General features: G+C 40.0%; 1 protein-coding gene across 6 annotated transcripts in view; it reads left to right on the forward strand.

Annotated features, from left to right (window-relative positions):
- Nucleotides 1-4,841: 4,841 nt before the first annotated feature.
- KIF2A (kinesin family member 2A) overlaps nt 4,842-17,672 on the forward strand; it is a 65,532-nt gene continuing 52,701 nt past the window's right edge. For 2 of the 6 annotated variants that reach the window (XM_068535384.1, XM_068535385.1), the window contains exon 1: nt 4,844-5,211. In XM_068535384.1, coding sequence (XP_068391485.1) covers nt 5,148-5,211 — 64 coding nt within the window. In that variant the 5' untranslated portion in view covers nt 4,844-5,147. Of the gene's footprint in view, nt 5,212-17,672 lie in introns of all 6 variants that reach the window. The other 4 variants (XM_068535387.1, XM_068535386.1, XM_068535388.1 and 1 more) reach the window with 3 other exon arrangements.

Consider the following 17,672-nt stretch of genomic DNA (forward strand, 5'->3'; position numbering starts at 1 on the left):
AAAAAAAAAAAAAGAAATATATGGAATAGTATATGGCTCTTAAAAATTATAAGTATATGGACATATGGACTACAAAAACACACTGAAATAGTTATAAGAAGTGAAGTCAAGCAAAACAATTATTTTAAGAGACTCAATCTATAATGAAAAAACTTTTTATTTCTACTGTTGTAAAATGTATTTACTATGGCCTAGCTAGGCTCCACTCACAGTATATAACATATACTTTCGATTTAAAGAAGGAATTCAAAGAGCCATAAAAGTTAAGTATGCATATTAACAAAGATTAGGGAAATAAGGTATGTTTGGGACCTTAATATTTACTGGAAAATTTGCTTTCTGTAAAGTTGATTACATCAAAACAGCAACCAAAAAATCAAGTGCTATCCTTTAACAACAAGAAATATTTCAGGGAAACCTGTTCTCTCTAGTTATACTTGACTTAGACTGAATACATTGAAAAAACTAACACCGGCCATAGTTTTTTAAAATAATGAGGATGTGTAGCACACCATCAATCATCTTGTTTTACATCACTGATGCTCCACGACAACTCTATAAAAGAGTTTACTAAGCTCCCGAATTAATAAGAACTATGTAAGGATATATAAATGATTTTCAGTTTGGATATATTACTACAAATGGTGAAAAGACCACCTCCTGTTACTTATGAGTTCATACTCATCAAATTACTGAAAATCTGGTGTAAGGGGAAACCTCTACACTTCCTATACTTGAGAGGAATTAGTTATGTAAATGAGAATTAAGGCAAATATGTCATTAATAAGTATAAAGATTAGGAATACCTCAATGTAGACAATGATGGAATATGACACCACACTATTTGATATTTCTAAGTTCTAAGATCTAAGTTCAATATGGACCTTAAAAGGCTTTGTAAATTAGCTTTGTACCAAAAGCTTACTGTTAATACAATCCAATACACTATCAAAAGGTATAAGTGAAAGTATACTATCAAAATAAGTTTGATAAGTAGACTATCAAAAAGTATACATGGGGGCTTCCCTGGTGGCGCAGTGGTTGAGAATCTGCCTGCCAATGCAGGGGACACCGGTTCGAGCCCTGGTCTGGGAAGATCCCACATGCCACGGAACAACTGGGCCCGTGAGCCACAGCTACTGAGCCTGCGCGTCTGGAGCCTGTGCTCCGCAACGAGAGGCCACGATAGTGAGAGGCCCGCGCACCGCGATGAAGAGTGGCCCCTGCTTGCTGCAACTAGAGAAAGCCCTTGCACAGAAACGAAGACCCAACACAGCCAAATAAAAAATAAAAAAATAAAAGTATACATTAAAGAATTATAATGAAGAAGGTGGACTAGGTAAATAACCAATCAGTGTCTATTCAGTACCCAGTCCCTACATGGGCAATGTATAGAAAATATCAAATTATGGAAATTCAAGGGTAATCAACTGGTTCTCAACCAGTTATATATACACCTCAGAATCTCCTGATGAGTTTTTAAAAAACAGACCACATTAAGTTCCCCCCTGGAAATTTTAAACTGTTAGGCCTGGAGTAGAGTTTGTGCTTATGTATTTTTGTTAAAATATTTCTTAAGTGCTTCTGATGATCATGGCTGGGGGGAGAATCACCCAAATAGGACAGTCATTATAGATTAGATTGGGTGGAGAAAGCACCATAAAGAAGGGATACTACAGCTGTGCCTTGCCACATAGAAAGGCTTTAAATAGAGCAGAGTAAGGGACTTCCCTGGTGGTCTAGTGGTTAGGACTCTGTGCTTCCACTGCAGGGGGCATGGATTCAATCCCTGGTCAGGGAACTAATCCCCCAAGCCATGTGGCACAGCCAAAAATAAAAATAGAGGAGAGTAAATCACTTACTATATGAGCAGAAACAGTATTGTTTGGGAGAGAGCAGGTAGGCCATTCTTCAATGAATTCAAGCAAATAAAGATGGTAGTGTAGCGGGAAAAGCGGGGCGGGGGGTGACGGTGGTAGGGGTGGGATGAATTGGGAGATTGGGATTGGCATATATACACTAATGTGTATAAAATAGATAACTAATAAGAACCTCCTGTATAAAAAATAAATAAAATTCAAAAAAAAGATGGTAGTGTATACTGAATGAGATAATTACAAGTAACTGTTGACTTTAAAAAACTATAATTCAGTAGAGGATTGAATCCAGATTTAGGGGCTAGGAAATGAATGAGTGATGGGGAATCAAGGTAATGGGTATTTAAAGCAGGCATTTGAGAATTTGGCAGGGGAAGGAAAGTAAAAAATAGAATGGAATTTATATAGGAAGAGAAGGATCAAAAGAAGATTATTTTTCCAAGACAAAGGAGCCTGAAAATGTTTGCAGGCAGGAAGAGAAATCCAACAGAGAAGAAAAGAGCAAATATTCAGAGCGGGTAAAATTGGGATTTATATCTCCCAGGTGTTTTTAATGTATTTGCTTAAGGACTAAAATATATTACAATAAAATTACACCAGTTTAATTAGAATTAAAATTTGAGTAAATTTAATGGGACTGGGAAACACTGACAACCGAAAAGTCTCCAAAACAGCACAGGACAGAAAGGAGACAACAAAGTCAAAGAGTTTCTGTCAACTGTATCCATTTTCTTCATTTGATCCTAGATCCACAAACTTTGTGTAACTGAGAATAGATGCAAACACTGAATGGAAAACTTCAAGTAAGAAGATGTAGACACGTCCGTCTAATTTGAGCTAGAACTGGAGCCAAGTCATGCCTCTGCTCTTCCCCAGGGGAGCAGGTAACTGGTTAAGGTGAGTGTTGGCTTCTGCTTCAAATCCTGCTCACTGGCTTAACAGCCTCTTTCTTGGAATAATCTCTTAACGTTTATGTACTAATGACCCCAAAGCAGGGAAAAAAATTTTTTAATCTGGGCCTTATAAAGAGATTGCCTTGGCTCGATGACAGTAACTATGATTTTTTTGAAATGGTTTATCAACTCAGGATAGGGTAGGACAACAGCAGCCACTATTAATAGGATATGACTTGATGGAAATTATCCTTGAGCAAGATTATTCTGTCAGTTAAGTTAGGATGGACTCGAGTGGGTAAAAGAATACAGACAGGTCTGTAAAGCTCTTGCTATCCTCTCAAATGTGAGGTGTTGAGGGCCAGAGGCAAATTGCAAAGTGTGTTTAATTTTACATCACTGGATATAAAATTTGAATTAATGATTTGAAGATTACAGTAGAGTACTAGGTTATTTTTTGCAGGGTGGTTTACTTTGTTTTATAACTTGATTATAAATACAAAGTACTATCACATTTTATTTCACTTGACCCTCATGAAAACCTCCCACAGGTCGCAAAGTATGTGTCAGCAACCATGATAAAACATAATATTTTATGAAGCAATTTTAAATTTAATAGGTGTATAGCTTGATTTCTTTGTTTTCTTTAAAGAATTTTCAAGCAAATAAATAGATGCTGTATACCTCAGTCATAGAAACATCAGGGAATGAGTTCTACTAGACAGAAGCTCAAAGAGTTCAGATAAAACTCTCAAGATTATTTTAAAAAAAAACTGAATCTTGATTTGCTCAAATCTTATTTTGAAACAGAGGTCCTGAATTGAGATTTACAGTAATGTCATTTCTGGAATGTAAAAGTCGGTTATTTTCTAACTTGTCTACCCAGTGTTTTTTTCATAGACATTATTTTTACTTTAGATTGGATCTAAGAAACTTTCTTCTTTTGACAACTATGCCTTTAATATATTCAAGTTACAAACGTAGTCTGAATCTTTCAACAATTCTTTTAGGATCTATTTGACTTGATTACTTATATTAGGTTGAAAACTCTAGCCATTAGCATATATCCACACACGCACTTAACACACATATATCATTTCCAATTTTTAAATTTTAAAACTGTTAAGTTTTTAGTTAATATTACAGGGAGATGAGCAATGACTAGAGAAAGTAGGGCACGATAAGTGTGTTTCCTCCATATCAAATCCTAATACTAGAAGCAAAAGTCACACGTTTGGAGGTTTGTTTTACACAGTCCTGTAAACATAGTTTCCATGGTCCCTGTCCACATGGCCTTCCTGCTCTGCCAGGATGAAGAATCCCGCTCTCCACTTGCTGATGTGGTCAGACTAATCAAGTGACTGCAGGAAAGGCACCTTCCTTAGTCAACCTTGTGTCTGCCCTCTGTCCTTGAATCATAGTTACTGGTTTTATGGTCCAGTGCAAATAGTCTTGAACCCTACAGCAGAGACAAGACACCAGCATTGGATGCATCATAAACCGAGCAGTCAAGCCCCGCCCCCCCGCCCCCATACCACAGGGTTTCTTTTTGAGTGGCGATGAGCTATAAGTCAAAGCCATGAAAAGAGGACCTTCATTCTGACCTAGGATGGGTGACACCTCAAAGGTGTTTCTTCTTTTCTTCCACAACTGGATGGGAAACCTTGGGACGGTTACTTGGACAGGCCACCTCTAAGTAGCAACAGAGGTGACACTCAGATGAAACACTGCACCCATGCTGTCAACGGCCGACCCCTAAATTCATCCCTCAGCCACGCGCTCCAGCCGGAACGCCCAGAAACCACAGGGTCCTTAATCCATTCCAGCAACAGCGCCAATTTTTGGAAGCCAGAGAGGCCGGATGGCACCGGGCCGCGGGTTCCTGCCTCTTCCAGGCCGCCCGCCGAAATCAAACGAGGCGCAGACTCGCTGCGGCCCGTAGAGCGCGCCTTCCACTCCCTCTGCCGACCTCACTGCGGGCGGGGTCGCCTCGAGGCAGCCGGGAAAGGCAGGCAGAGGAGGAAGAGACGCGGGAGGAGCGCTCTGCGCAGGCGCGCGGCGCCCCGCCTCCCTAGCGTCGGCTCCAGGGCGGGCGGCGCGGGCCCTCCCACTTTCGCCCGTGCCGCCTCACGGCCCCGGCCCTCGCTTCACCCCGACGCCCCGGCGTGCGCGTCCTCCCGCCGGCCTGCAGGCCCGGGGCCTCCGCCTGCCAGCCCGCCGCTGCTCTTCGCGGCCCCGGCTCGCGTTCACGCTGTCGCCCGGGCCGGCGCGGCCGCGGGCAACCGCTCCCCCTCCCACACCTACCCCGTCCCCTCCCCGCCTTTTCCGCCCTCGCGTCCCCCTCCCTCGGCCAGCCGCCGCTGCTCCAGATGAGGTGATGGCAACGGCCAACTTCGGCAAGATCCAGATCGGGATTTACGTGGAGATCAAGCGGAGCGATGGTGAGCCTCGCCGCCGCCCCTGCCGCCCGGGCCCAGCATTCGGGCGTGCACGGAGAGGACGCGGGCGCCGGCTGCCTCATTGATTACTCCGCCGCGCAGTGGGGGCGGGAAGTCGGCGGCGGCGGCGGCGGCCGCGGCGGCGCTTTTGTGTGTGGCGTGTGTGCGAGTGAGGCCAGCTTGGGGTCCGCCCCGGGTGCCGCTGCAGTGCCGGGGCGGGGAGGGGCCCTTCGGGGGGCTGGGCCGGGGGAGGCCGGCGGGGAAGGGCCCGGGTGTAGCGGGCTGCGTCTCTGGGGGCTTCGGGCGGGCGCGCTGGCGGGTCCCGGGCCGGGAGCCCTCGCTCCTCCCACGATCTCCATCCTCCCCGGGGACGCCAGCCCGGGGGGTGGGGGCAGCGGGCTCCGTTAGGGTTGACCCAGCCTTGCGTCTCACCCCGGCCTTTTCATTTTTCCGGCCTCATCTCTGCGGGGGTGGGGAGAGCGTGAAGACCAGAGATTTCAGTATTTAGGGAACCGACTGCTGGTTCCAGGCTGAGGTGGGGGAGAAAGGCCAACCCCGCTGGTTTAAAGTGTCTGGCTGTCACGTTTCTTCGTCTGTCGTTTCTCGAGCATGCCTCTTTCTTTTTTGCTAGTCCCTTCCTTGGAAGAAGGATGCGGAGCTTGTCGTGCTCGGCCATGAATAAGGGTGCGGGTATAAATGGGGAGAAGTATTCGATAAGCTTCTCAAAGGTGATGAGGCTGAAAGGGAAGGAGCGGGATGAGAGCCTAGTCAGTGCGAGGCACTACTGAGAGGGTGGGGCTGGGGGACCGTCTGTTGATATTTTCACACCCTCCGGAGAGGTAACCTAGAGGAAAGTGTAAGAAGAGGTGGAGTCACGGGCTTAATTAAAATTAGAAAGAGAGAGAAAGCCCTAGGCTTCTGTATCTTTCTGTAGGTTTCTCTTGGGGAAAATGTTTTATGTCACTAGCCAGCCAGGCTTGGAAATAATTTATATTGTAAAGGAGAAAACGCATGGAGGGGGATAAATTATTTTCTTTCAATCCAAACATTGAAGAAAGCAGAGGTGTGTAATATCGAGAGGTGTGCGGTGTTCCTTATACCGTACCTTTAATTTGTGGCTTATTATCATTTAGCCTAGTCGGTGGTAACTGTTGCTGGTACATCCACACCCTCTTGGTTTCTACCAGGTTTGACCAAGTTATGTGAAGCTGAGATTGACTTTCATGTTATCTATGTAATGTATTGGAAGACCTTGTATAGCTGATGATTTTTTCCCCTTCGTTATATTTGACATAATTTGTGTTAACAACTGGAAGCATTATTATCCTGTATGTGAGAAGATGAATTATACCACTTAGAGCTTTAGAAGTTACCAGCAACACTAGTGGGAAAGAGATGTCTCTTTTACTTGGGTTGGGGTTTCTTTATATTTTCTCTTCAAATAACTTTTCTTAAGCAGTGCTGTTAACTGCAGTTTCTTTTTTAGGTAAATGCAGGTTCACCGTATACTAGCAAAAGTAGGGTTTATATCTTATTTTAAATTTGGAGGAGGGGCATAAAAATGTGTAAGTTCTTTACATTCTAAGCCTTTAACTATGATTATAGGTGTTACTGTAGAATCTATCAGAAGTATCATGATATTTGAAAGGTTTGGATAATTTTATATTTTCTGGGGTAACATCTTTTTATTTAAACGTATCGGACTGGAAACAATTTTGGTTTGTGGGGGGGTGGTTCTAGGATAGAGGCTTTTAATACTCTTTCTGCCTTAACCTTCTGCCTGTACTAGAAACCCAGACATGTAAGAGCTTTGTGTTCTTACATAAGTGCAAGTAACCTAAAATCACATTTCAAAGCAGTTTGCCCTTGAGAAATAATGGAAATCATTATAATGTATATCATCTTAACTTACAGTCATGTACATATTTATGCTCCTCAGATGCATGGTAGGGTTGAAGGTAGCAGATAAGGAGAGAGCTTGAAAAGAAGGGAATGATCATTTGCATTGGGTGGTGGTGTTTCACAGTAGAAATTGATGTCTGGGAGGCTCCCCTCAAGCTTATGTATTTTAGATAAAACAGTAGTGGTCATTATAAACTTTGTAGTTGGTTGAGCACGAATGTAATGCCTGAGATGGTGGAAACCACACGATGAAGAAGGGCTGCTAGACTGCTGTTAACTGGTGACTTGATGTTTTTCTGCATGCTTGCTAATGGTGATCCTTGTCCTTGTTTCCGAGCATGCTTCTCCCATCCGTTATGTTATATTAAAAGTATATATATTCCCAGGTAACTAAAGTAGACTTGTTACTCTCTTTCAACACCCTGCTCAAAACTAATCCCTGCTAAGTCTTCATTGATTACTAAAGCTGGATGGCCAGTCAGCCACTGAATTCCTAAGTCATTAGGAGACTCATGAGACAGCATATTTCCTTAAGTATTAATATTTGGGTACATTTTTCTTAATATTATGTTTTCAAACTGACCAGACAAGGGGTAGTGTGGAGAACGCAATTAAGGGATGACAGCCTCCCCATGCCCACTTCAACCAGAGCCAGAGCATCAAGGAATTTTAAATTCCCTGAATTCATCTGCGTATCCCATCGTGTTCCTAGCTGAGTTCCTTGTATTTAGTTTTTGAGCAAATCATTCATTATTGGATTTTGGTTTTCGAACATTATTTTAATTAACCATTAAGATGAAGTCTTACCTGGAAGGGAGACCCTTGCCTCTGTGCTCATCCTGTGAGCCACTTCCCTCTCTACCCCCCATGCCCACCACACCTCATACAGGCCTCTTATTCAAGATTCCCAGAGTTGATTGAAACTGAGTGATCTGTGAAGGCTTGCTGACTCTTTTGGTATTCTAAGATTAGAAGTGACAGAGGTTAGGCTTGGACTCCTCAGATTATCCCTAGCCACAGGAGATAACCTGGTGTGAAATTGGACTGGTTTCTGGAAATGAACACTCATGTTTATTTTCTTGCATGTGTCTTCCTATTATCTTTCTGATTCAGTTTCTTTTTGGAATCTAATGACCCTGAGAACTGTAGTCTTAACTGTTGTGTAACTAGGTAGTTTTCATTGGGAGACGCACCCCCCCCAAAAAAAAAAACACCGTGCACTGTTAAAACATTCCTTATTCATTCTACAGTAGCTGTGACTATCGTTTGGGGGCTGGGGGAGTGATGAGATATGTTTTGAATATTTTGAAGCTGCAGCTATGATGGGATTGTTCTTTGGGGTCTCTTAGTCACAGGGTTGATAAATGTGATCTGAAGAGAATCATACACTATTTCAACCAGACAGATCCTTGGAGATGATCCAGTTCTCATTCTTATAGATGTGGAAACTGAGTCCCAAGTCACTATAAGTGAGTTGTCTAGATTCATACACCTTCATACAGTGGCAGCCAGGAACCTGGCTTACATAGCATAGAAACCATACTATCAAGAACTGTGACAGTAGAGGAAGAATTCTCTATTATTTGGGAACCATATACAGCTTTCTACAGCCCAGTAAAGATGTAGGAAATTGCTTCTCACTCATGGGAAAGCCACTAGAGAGCAGTATTATAGAGCCCAATTGGAATGATCCAGTAAAAACTGTTATGGTATGTTTACTAGAAGGTCACAAAACCCAGAATTGTGGGAGAAAAAATATTCCTGTGTCTTAATTAAATGGTGAAAAGAGTGCTTTAATTAAGCATCTGAAATCGGAGGAAAGTGAAGATTTCAAAGGACCCATCAGGAATCTTTGAGTTTGGGGCAGACAATCTTTAGAAAAGATTTTAATGACTTAATTCTCTACCTACTTTGCCACATATATTCTTCTGCTAGTTCATCTTTACATGTCGTTATATAGCCTTTTGGAGAGCAGACTGAATTTAGGTAATAAAAATGAACCACATAGCAATATAGTTCCTTTTGGTACAGTTATGTGATTTTGATTATGAAGTGGGTAGAATGGAGGAAATTGTGGACTAGTGATTTCTTTTTACATGGTGATTAGCATGATGATGGTTCCATATATATATATATATATATATATATATATATATATATATATATATATATATATATATATATATATATATATATATATTAGGTCTTCATAGTTTTCCAAATAGGTTATCTAATTGGATCCTCACAGAAACCCTATGAGGTAAGTAGGGTAGGGAGTGGCAGATTCATTGTTTTATAGGTGAAGAATCTGAGGCTGGATTACTTGCAAAATCACATGGTTAATTAGAGGCATAGCCTGGACCAAAACCTAAGTCCTTTTACTCCTAGCTCTTTACTAGCTCCCTTTACTCCTAGCTCTCTTCAAATGCTGGCAGATGTTTGCTGATGATGGTATGAAGTTGATCACTTTGTGTACTTTGATTTTTTTTTTTCTTTTTTGAGATATGAAAACCCCTTTCGCTCAGATAACCTACAATTAATAATGTTGCTTAAATTTGCCCTATTGGTGAGATCAAATTGATGTCTGATATTTTATTAACTATAAGCATTAAGATTCAGCAATCTAAGGCTTTAAAGCCCTTTTCAATAGTCAATCACTTGTTGCTTCCAGAACTACCACAGAAAGAAATCTATATTCATTGCCTAGTCACTTGATTCTTATGACAGAAATTTTGGAACTGTGGGGAAAGGCACGTTAACAAGGTTAACTTGTTTGTGTGTCAAAAATCTAGAGAAAATAGCAAAGAGCCAGTTAAGCTTGTGTCCCTTCAAATAGGGAAGGAGGCACAAGTGTGGAAAATCCAGAAAAAGATTCCTTGAGAGATCATCCAGACCTATTCTTTCTAGTCACAATTATACTTGTCATTAATATTACATTAATTTTTTGCAAAGCTTAATTTTTGGAATTTACCACCAACTTTGCTTTTAACACCTCTATCCTGTAACCTAAAATAATCTTTTAAGGTGTTTATTTGTTTTGATATTGTAGTTTTGAGCTTGAGAATAGATAAAATTTTAAGCCCTGAGTAAAACTAATTTTCACTCTTCTGGTCCAATTGTGGAGCAAGTGTGGGAAGGTTGCTCTTCTATCACACACTAGCTCTTTTAATTAAAGTAGTACTAATGGTATTGTAGTGCCTAAGTGAAAATAGACATTAGAACCTCACCATATTAAATATTTAAGTGCTTGATTACACATAGTGGATGTTGTGCCATGTACGAGAACTAAATACAAGTTCATGGTGATTGGGATTTGTCTAGTGAAAACTTATGCAAAATGAAATGGAGTATCATTTCATTGTTGGTTAACCTTAAGTTTAACTTTTTGCTTCTATCTCCCAAGAGTAGAATGAGGGGAGCGGTGTCCCTTTTAAAAGTTGTGCTTCTAAATCTAGTCCTGGGCTTTCCCATTTTGGGTACTGCTTGTTTTTCTCACTACCTACCTACTGCAATCAAGCTTGCAGTTCAAATGGGCATTTATTAGGGTGTGAGAGTATTTTGGTGTATAGACCTTAAGTCATATCATGTCATATCACAAAATAATGTGACATTATGTCATATCACAAAATAATGTGATCTCATAATTCTGTTTTCTTATTATAGAGTTAATTAAGTCTACTTTTGTTAACAGTCTGTTAAATATAGGTCATTCTGATATGTGTTGGAGATACAAAAAAAGAATAAGATACACACACTTCCTGCCCTCAGAAACAAATGATTGATAACAAAGTATGATTAGTACTGATAGAACTATGCCATTCTGTGTGTACATCATTACCGCTTACCTTTTTAGGTTTAGACTCTTTAGACTCTTGAAGTTATGAGTCTTCTGGATGGAAAATACATGTCATACATGCTGTCCTTTTCACCTCCTCTTCCCATGACCAATATCCATTATCTCTCGTGGCATGCTTTCCTGATAAACCTATATATTCAGTCTCAGAATTCTTCTTAAAATACAGCACCACCAGTCCTGGTAGCCCTTGTCAGTCAATTGAAATTGGCATTATTTGTCATTACTGGCCTATTTTCTATTCTCTAATACTCATTTGAGTTTTGACTTTATAACTTTTAACCTTTGTTTTGATACTTAAAGGAATAAGGTTTATTCCATTTTAACTTTCTGGCAGACCAGTCCCTGGCAGCAGATTCCTCTCTAGATATCCTGTGCTGGGGTGCTTGTAAACGCAGGGACCAAGGAGGCAGATAGAGCCAGCTGACGGCGCTTCTGTGTGATCTGGGAACAGCCTCTTCACACAGTGTGGCCAAGGGACTATGAGAGTCAGGCACCTCCCTGGGCTGTATTTTACTTACTTTCAAAGACTTTTTCTCCAGGTTTTTATTGGTTTGGGCATTAATTTTAACCAGATTTCACCTATATAAAATTTTTTAAAGGAAGGGTTGGATCAGGATGGGACATACTTCTGGTGAAATTTGTTGAGTGTCTGTATTATGCAAAGAATGACCCCTTTGATTAGAACCCTTGGCCAGGAGCTGTCTACTCAGCCTCATCCAGATAGCTTGTATCTTCCATACTGCCACTTCAGTTTTGTTTCTTTCTTAAAAAGTGAATCCAGGTGTTAATCTTGATACCTGAAGGGATTTAACATTTGTGCCCTTTATAAGTCAGTTGCTTTGCTAAATCCAGTATCTTGTTTGACTTTCATGACAGCCCTATAATGTAGACAGTATCTTCCCATTTTACAAAAGAGAAACCCTGTGCTCAAGTGTATAAACTACTGTAAAGTGTTTAAGCCTCATGAAGGAGCATTTTGGATATTTACATTATATATATTGGTCAAGGCTATGTGGTAAGTGTATTTTTGGGATATGGGATATGGATATATTTAGAGAACATATTGGATAAATGTTATGGGAGTTGTTTCTAGCCTGGGTAGGATTAGTGTAGTGGTTCACAGCCCTGACTACTTCTTAGAATCACCTGTGGGGCTTTGGAGACAAACAGCCAAACATAAACAACTCCCCACCTATCACTACTGGTATCTGGGTCCTTTGCCTAGAGATTCTATTTTAATTGGTCTGATATGGAGCCAGGGCCTCAGTATTTTATTTTAAGACATCTCATACGCTGGTGAAACTTAACTTCACACACTGGTGATTTCAGTGTGCACCCAGGGTTGTGATCCATTATTTTAGAAAAAGTAGCATCTCCTAACAGTAATCTGACAAAACCTCATGGCAAGTGAAGTTTTAATGATGGGAGGAAGATGACCAGTAGATTGCCTTGCGGGGAAGGAGGCATTCTAGGCCTGTGGCACAACATGTGAGCTGGAAATGGAGGGCTGTCAGGTAAAGGGCATTTAAAACAGGCATACCAGAGGGTGATAGATGAGGAAAGGAAGGAAGGAGGAGTAATCTGGGACACCTTATTAAAGACTTGGCAACGAAGGTAAGGTAAGGCATCTTGGAATTAATTTCTAGGACACTTGGAAACTACTGTAGGACTTAATCTCCTAAGAGCAGTAATAGGAGTTAGCTAGTGATTAGTGATAGATTAGAGGGAGAGTATTACTGAAAATGAGAGCTATCAAGGATAAGATTGCATTAGTCAAGGAGGGTAAGCAGTGGTTAAGGAACAGATGAAATACAGAACACTGTAAAAAGAATTGATGCTATAGGCAATATATCACTTGTGCTGAATAAAGGGCAGATGTGTTGAAAGGAATGGACTTAACATTTGGGAAGGCTGAGTGTCGGTTATAAAATTTCTTCAATCTGTTTAATCAAGCTAATCCTATTCACGAATACAGCCTAGAGGACTGCAGAGCCAGTGTACAATGTGCTATCAAAGAGCATCCAACTCAAGACTGTTCATAGTTTTTGCCACTAGTATCTTAAAAATAAGTGAGTCTAAGGTATGAGTCACTTCCAATAAATGTTTATATGTAGATCAGGAATTTACTTAAGCTGTAACGCTTTGCCTACTTAAGAAGGTTCAGTTATAGTATATTAGCCAAGACCCTCTCAGAACTCCTAGAAGAGAATGGGAAGGAAAAACAGTACTTAAAGGATCTGGCTTCAGCTCTTTAAGGGATGGAGTGTTTTGATTCTTGAAATGCAGCTGCTCTCCTTTACTTCTCCTTTGCTCTTATTTTTGGCCTATTTTTTTCTGCCCTGGCTTTTGCCTTCCCTTTTCATCCTCAAGATTCTGAATGTCATTTCAGCATTTAGAATCTCTTAACTACTATTTGCAATTTAGGGCTTAAAAATGGGTAAGCAAAGGATGAGTAGACAGAACCCAGTGGATTTTTAGGGCAGTGAAATTATTCCTTATGATACTGTAATGGTGAATACATGTTGTAAATTTGTCAAAACTCAAAGAAGATACACCACCAAGAATGCACTCTAATGTAAAATATGTACTTTGAGTATTAATGACGTGTCAGTATAGGTTCGTTGATTGTAATAAGTGTACCCCGTGTGGGATGTTGATAGCATGGGAGGCTGTGGGTATGTGGGGACAAGGGATATATGGGAAATTTCTGTACCTTCTGTCTAATTTTGCCACGAACCTAAAACTGTTCTTTAAAAAAATCTACTTTTAAAAGGGAGGGAGGTATGCAAACTTTGGACGTTAAAAGTCAGAGCTACTCTAGAAATAATGGACCAACTAGTGACAAGAATTTATAATATTTTAAGAATCAGGATCAACCCAGTAGGGTTGCAGTTAAGGTAAATTTTTGCTCTTCAGTTTTGTTATGCTTAGTCTGTTGGCCAATATGAGATACTTAGGGTTTGCTGACGAAATTTTTAAATGAGCTGTAGTGCAATGAGAGGATTCAGGTAAGCTTAGCAACTTTACCTCCATCTCTTTACTTTGGCCCATGGACATTTTGAGTTTATAGCTCAAATAGCATGACAATGTCCAAGCATTGTATTAGAAGCTTCATCCTTGAAATTGGCCAGGGTTTAATTTAAACAAGAGTTTACCTGTTCTAGTTAAACTATAGGTAATTCTTGATGTAAGATATGCATATGAAATCTAATTATGTCATCCTATGAAAAGTGAGTTGGGAATGCAAACAGCATTAAATTTTGCGGGGTGGGGAAGGTAGTATTTTTAAGCCTGTAGTTTACTATGGACTGCTAAAGAGAAATGGATATAGTGATTTACCTATATGGTTTTTAGGAAATTAGAACCAATTTGAGGCCCTAATTAATGAGGTAAGTCTTAGAATTTAGCCACAGACAGCTCTCTGATGAAATACTGCTATTGGTCAAAACTTGCTTATATTTCTACAGTGAGGAAATTGACTTGTCCAAGGTCATACATAAAGTAGCAAATATGAGATCAGAACATAGATTATCTGCCTCTAAAGTCCTGTACATTCTAATTCCTTTAGAGTTCTTTGTGTACTATGAATGTTCCAGGCATTGGAAGTCAGGTCATTAAATAATACTTTCTTTTTTTTTTTTCTATAGTATAGATTGCCTTCAGGTGTTTTTATTAATCCAGCTAGCGTTTGCAGCATGACCATTATTTATGAGTCCCTTCATCTGATGCCTTTGAGGGAATAGATACAGGACTTTCCCCTAGAAAAGGCTACTTTGTCAGTTACAACAGAATATTAAATAGCTATTGTACTCAATGCAGGTACTCTGGCTATATAATTTCTTTTGAAAAAAAAGTTCTAGGGACTTTCTTAGCGGTCCAGTGGTTAAGATGCTGAGCTTCCAGTGCAGGGGGCATGGGTTCGATCCCTGGTCGGGGGACTAAGATCCTACATGCCGCGCGGCCAAAAAAAAAAAAAAAAAAAGTTCTAGACTATTCGAGTCTGTCTGCATTGCCTAAGTTTAGGCCCTCGCTCCCAGATTTTCCAAAGTTTGGACAAGTACATACGCTAGCATGTGAAAGAATGCTTCTTATTAGATGAGCAACTTTATTGTCAGGAAAATACAATATTAGACCTACTTGCTAGGAGTCCACTGGTATTATTGATGAATTGGGGGGCCTGTCTAGATTCAATGATCTTTATTTTTATGAAACTGTTCTTTGAAATTGTTTTCGGATAATATGTGTGTTGCATTTTTACAAATTTTTTTCCAGTTATAGGTGATATTGAGAGTTGATTACAGTATGGCCCTAGACGTTGGGATGTAGTTTTATTGAGTGATACACATCAGAAAGTCTACAAACAATAAATGCTGGAGAGGGTACGGAGAAACGGGAACCCTCCTACACTATTGGTGGGAATGTAAATTCGTGCAGCCACTATGGAAAACAGTATGGAGTTTCCTTAAAAAACTAAAAATTAACACAACATTGTAAATCAACTATACTTCATTTAAAAAAAACAAAACGAAACTGAAAGTAGAGTTACCATATGACCCAGCAATCCCACTCCTGTGTGTATATCCAGAAAAGGCAAAAACTCTAATTTGATGCATCCCAGTGTTCATAGCAGCACTATTAACAATAGCCAAGACATGGAAGCAATCTAAGTGTCCATAAACAGATGAATGGTTAAAGAAGGGGGTGTGTGTGTGTATACACACAGAATGGAATATTAATCAGCCATAAAAGAGAATGAAATATTGCCATTTGCAGCAACTTGGATGGACCTAGAAATTAACATACTGGGGAATTCCCTGGCGGTCCAGTGGTTGGGACTCAGTGCTTTCACTGTGGTGTCCTGGGTTCAATCCCTGGTTGGGGAACTAAGATCCCACAAGCCATGCGGCACAGCCAAAAAAAGAAATTATCGTACTAAATGAAGTAAGTCAGACAGAGAAAGACAAATATTATATTATATCACTTATATGTGGAATCTAAAAACCAATATAAATGAACTCATTTACAGACTCACAGACATAGAAAAAACTTATGGTTACCACAGGGGAAGGTAGGGGGAGGATAAATTAGGCGTATGGGATTAACAGAAACACACCACTATATATAAAATAGATAAACAACAAGGATTTACCGTATAGCACAGCGAACTATATTCCATGTCTTGTAATAAGCTATGATGGAAAAGAATCTGAAAAAGAATATATTTGTATGGATAGCAGAATCACTTTGCTGTATACCTGAAGCTAGCACAATGTTGTAAATCACCTATAGTTCAGTTAACAAGAAAAGGAAAATTCTTGGTGTAAAACTAAAATGTCACTACGGTTTAAAAAAAAAAAAAAGAGTGATACATTTCTTTTAACCTTACATGCTCTTTTGGATTTAATTAAGAGCCATTTCTTAACTAAATTAAAATTAAATAAAACTTATTTTCCTCCTACTCCTCATACCTTTCCTTCTTAATCTATGCAGTTGCATCCTTATCTCTCCATTTTCTAGATGTTGGTGCTCTTCAGGGCTTGGTCCTAATTCTGCAGTACTTCTTGCACAGTATTCTCTCTGGGAGAACTAAATGCTTCTCTTCACCTCAGGCTAGTTGAAGACACATACTGTTTGTATGTCTAATGAATTACTAATTATCTCCACTTGGATAGTTCATAAATACCTCAAATTCAGCATGTCCAAAACTGAACTCATTTCCCATTCCCCAAATCTGTTTCTTCAGTATCTCTCATTACTTTCATTCACCCTGTTGCCCCAGTCAGAAACCTAGATGTCTTCCTTGACTCCTTGTTCTGTCTTGACCTCGTTTCCTATCATCAGGGTCTCTTCACTGCTCAAGTACCTCTTCAGTCCTTACATTTTTTCCATCCCTCTGCTATACTTTGGTCAGGCTAGCATTATGTCTCATCTGTACTGCTGCAACAAATTCCTAATAAATTCTTAAGGTCTCTCTACCTTTGGTTGGTTACTCTTTCAGAATAACCTTTCAAACATGATCACCTGCTTAAAACTTTCTGATAACTTCCTTTACCTCTCTTACCCTTTGAATAAAAAAACCCAGCTCTGTAACATAGGTTACTGTAGACCCTGAACAATCTGACTTTCCTCTCCAGTCTCATTTCTTGCCACTTACCGAGGCACTCCAGACACTGAGCTCTTAGAACTTGTACCTAACCTATCTAACTGCTGTTGCTCTTTTTTGTGTCTGCTAAACACTTCATCCTTCTTTGATTCCTAGACCAGGATGGGTCCCCTGCTTTATGTTCTCTGAGTCCCCTCTATTTACTCTGTCAGAACACTCATGGGACAGTATTATGTGTTTAATTGTCTCTGGTCAGACTCAAGTTTCAGCATATCCCCAATGCCTAGCAGAGAACCTCCACACCCTTAATAAATTATCTGTTTGCTGAACCAGTGATTAAATGAATATCTAGCTGTGCTGTTCTTTCACTACTCTATTCAAATTTTGACATTCTGGTAAAAATTGATTTGTGTTCATCCTCCAGGCATCAAGAGTATGACATAACAAAGTATGTGTCATTGCTTTTAACGTATACTTTCTTTTTTAAATTTAATTACCTGTTTTGAATAGCAACGTGTGTAAATGTGTACCTTTTCTCTACAGACGGCATATTGTACACACTGGTGCTTCTTAATTTTATTTTCACTTAATAATAACAACAAT

Source organism: Eschrichtius robustus, chromosome 2, assembly GCF_028021215.1.
Source record: "Eschrichtius robustus isolate mEscRob2 chromosome 2, mEscRob2.pri, whole genome shotgun sequence".
NCBI classification, from domain to species: domain Eukaryota; kingdom Metazoa; phylum Chordata; class Mammalia; order Artiodactyla; family Eschrichtiidae; genus Eschrichtius; species Eschrichtius robustus.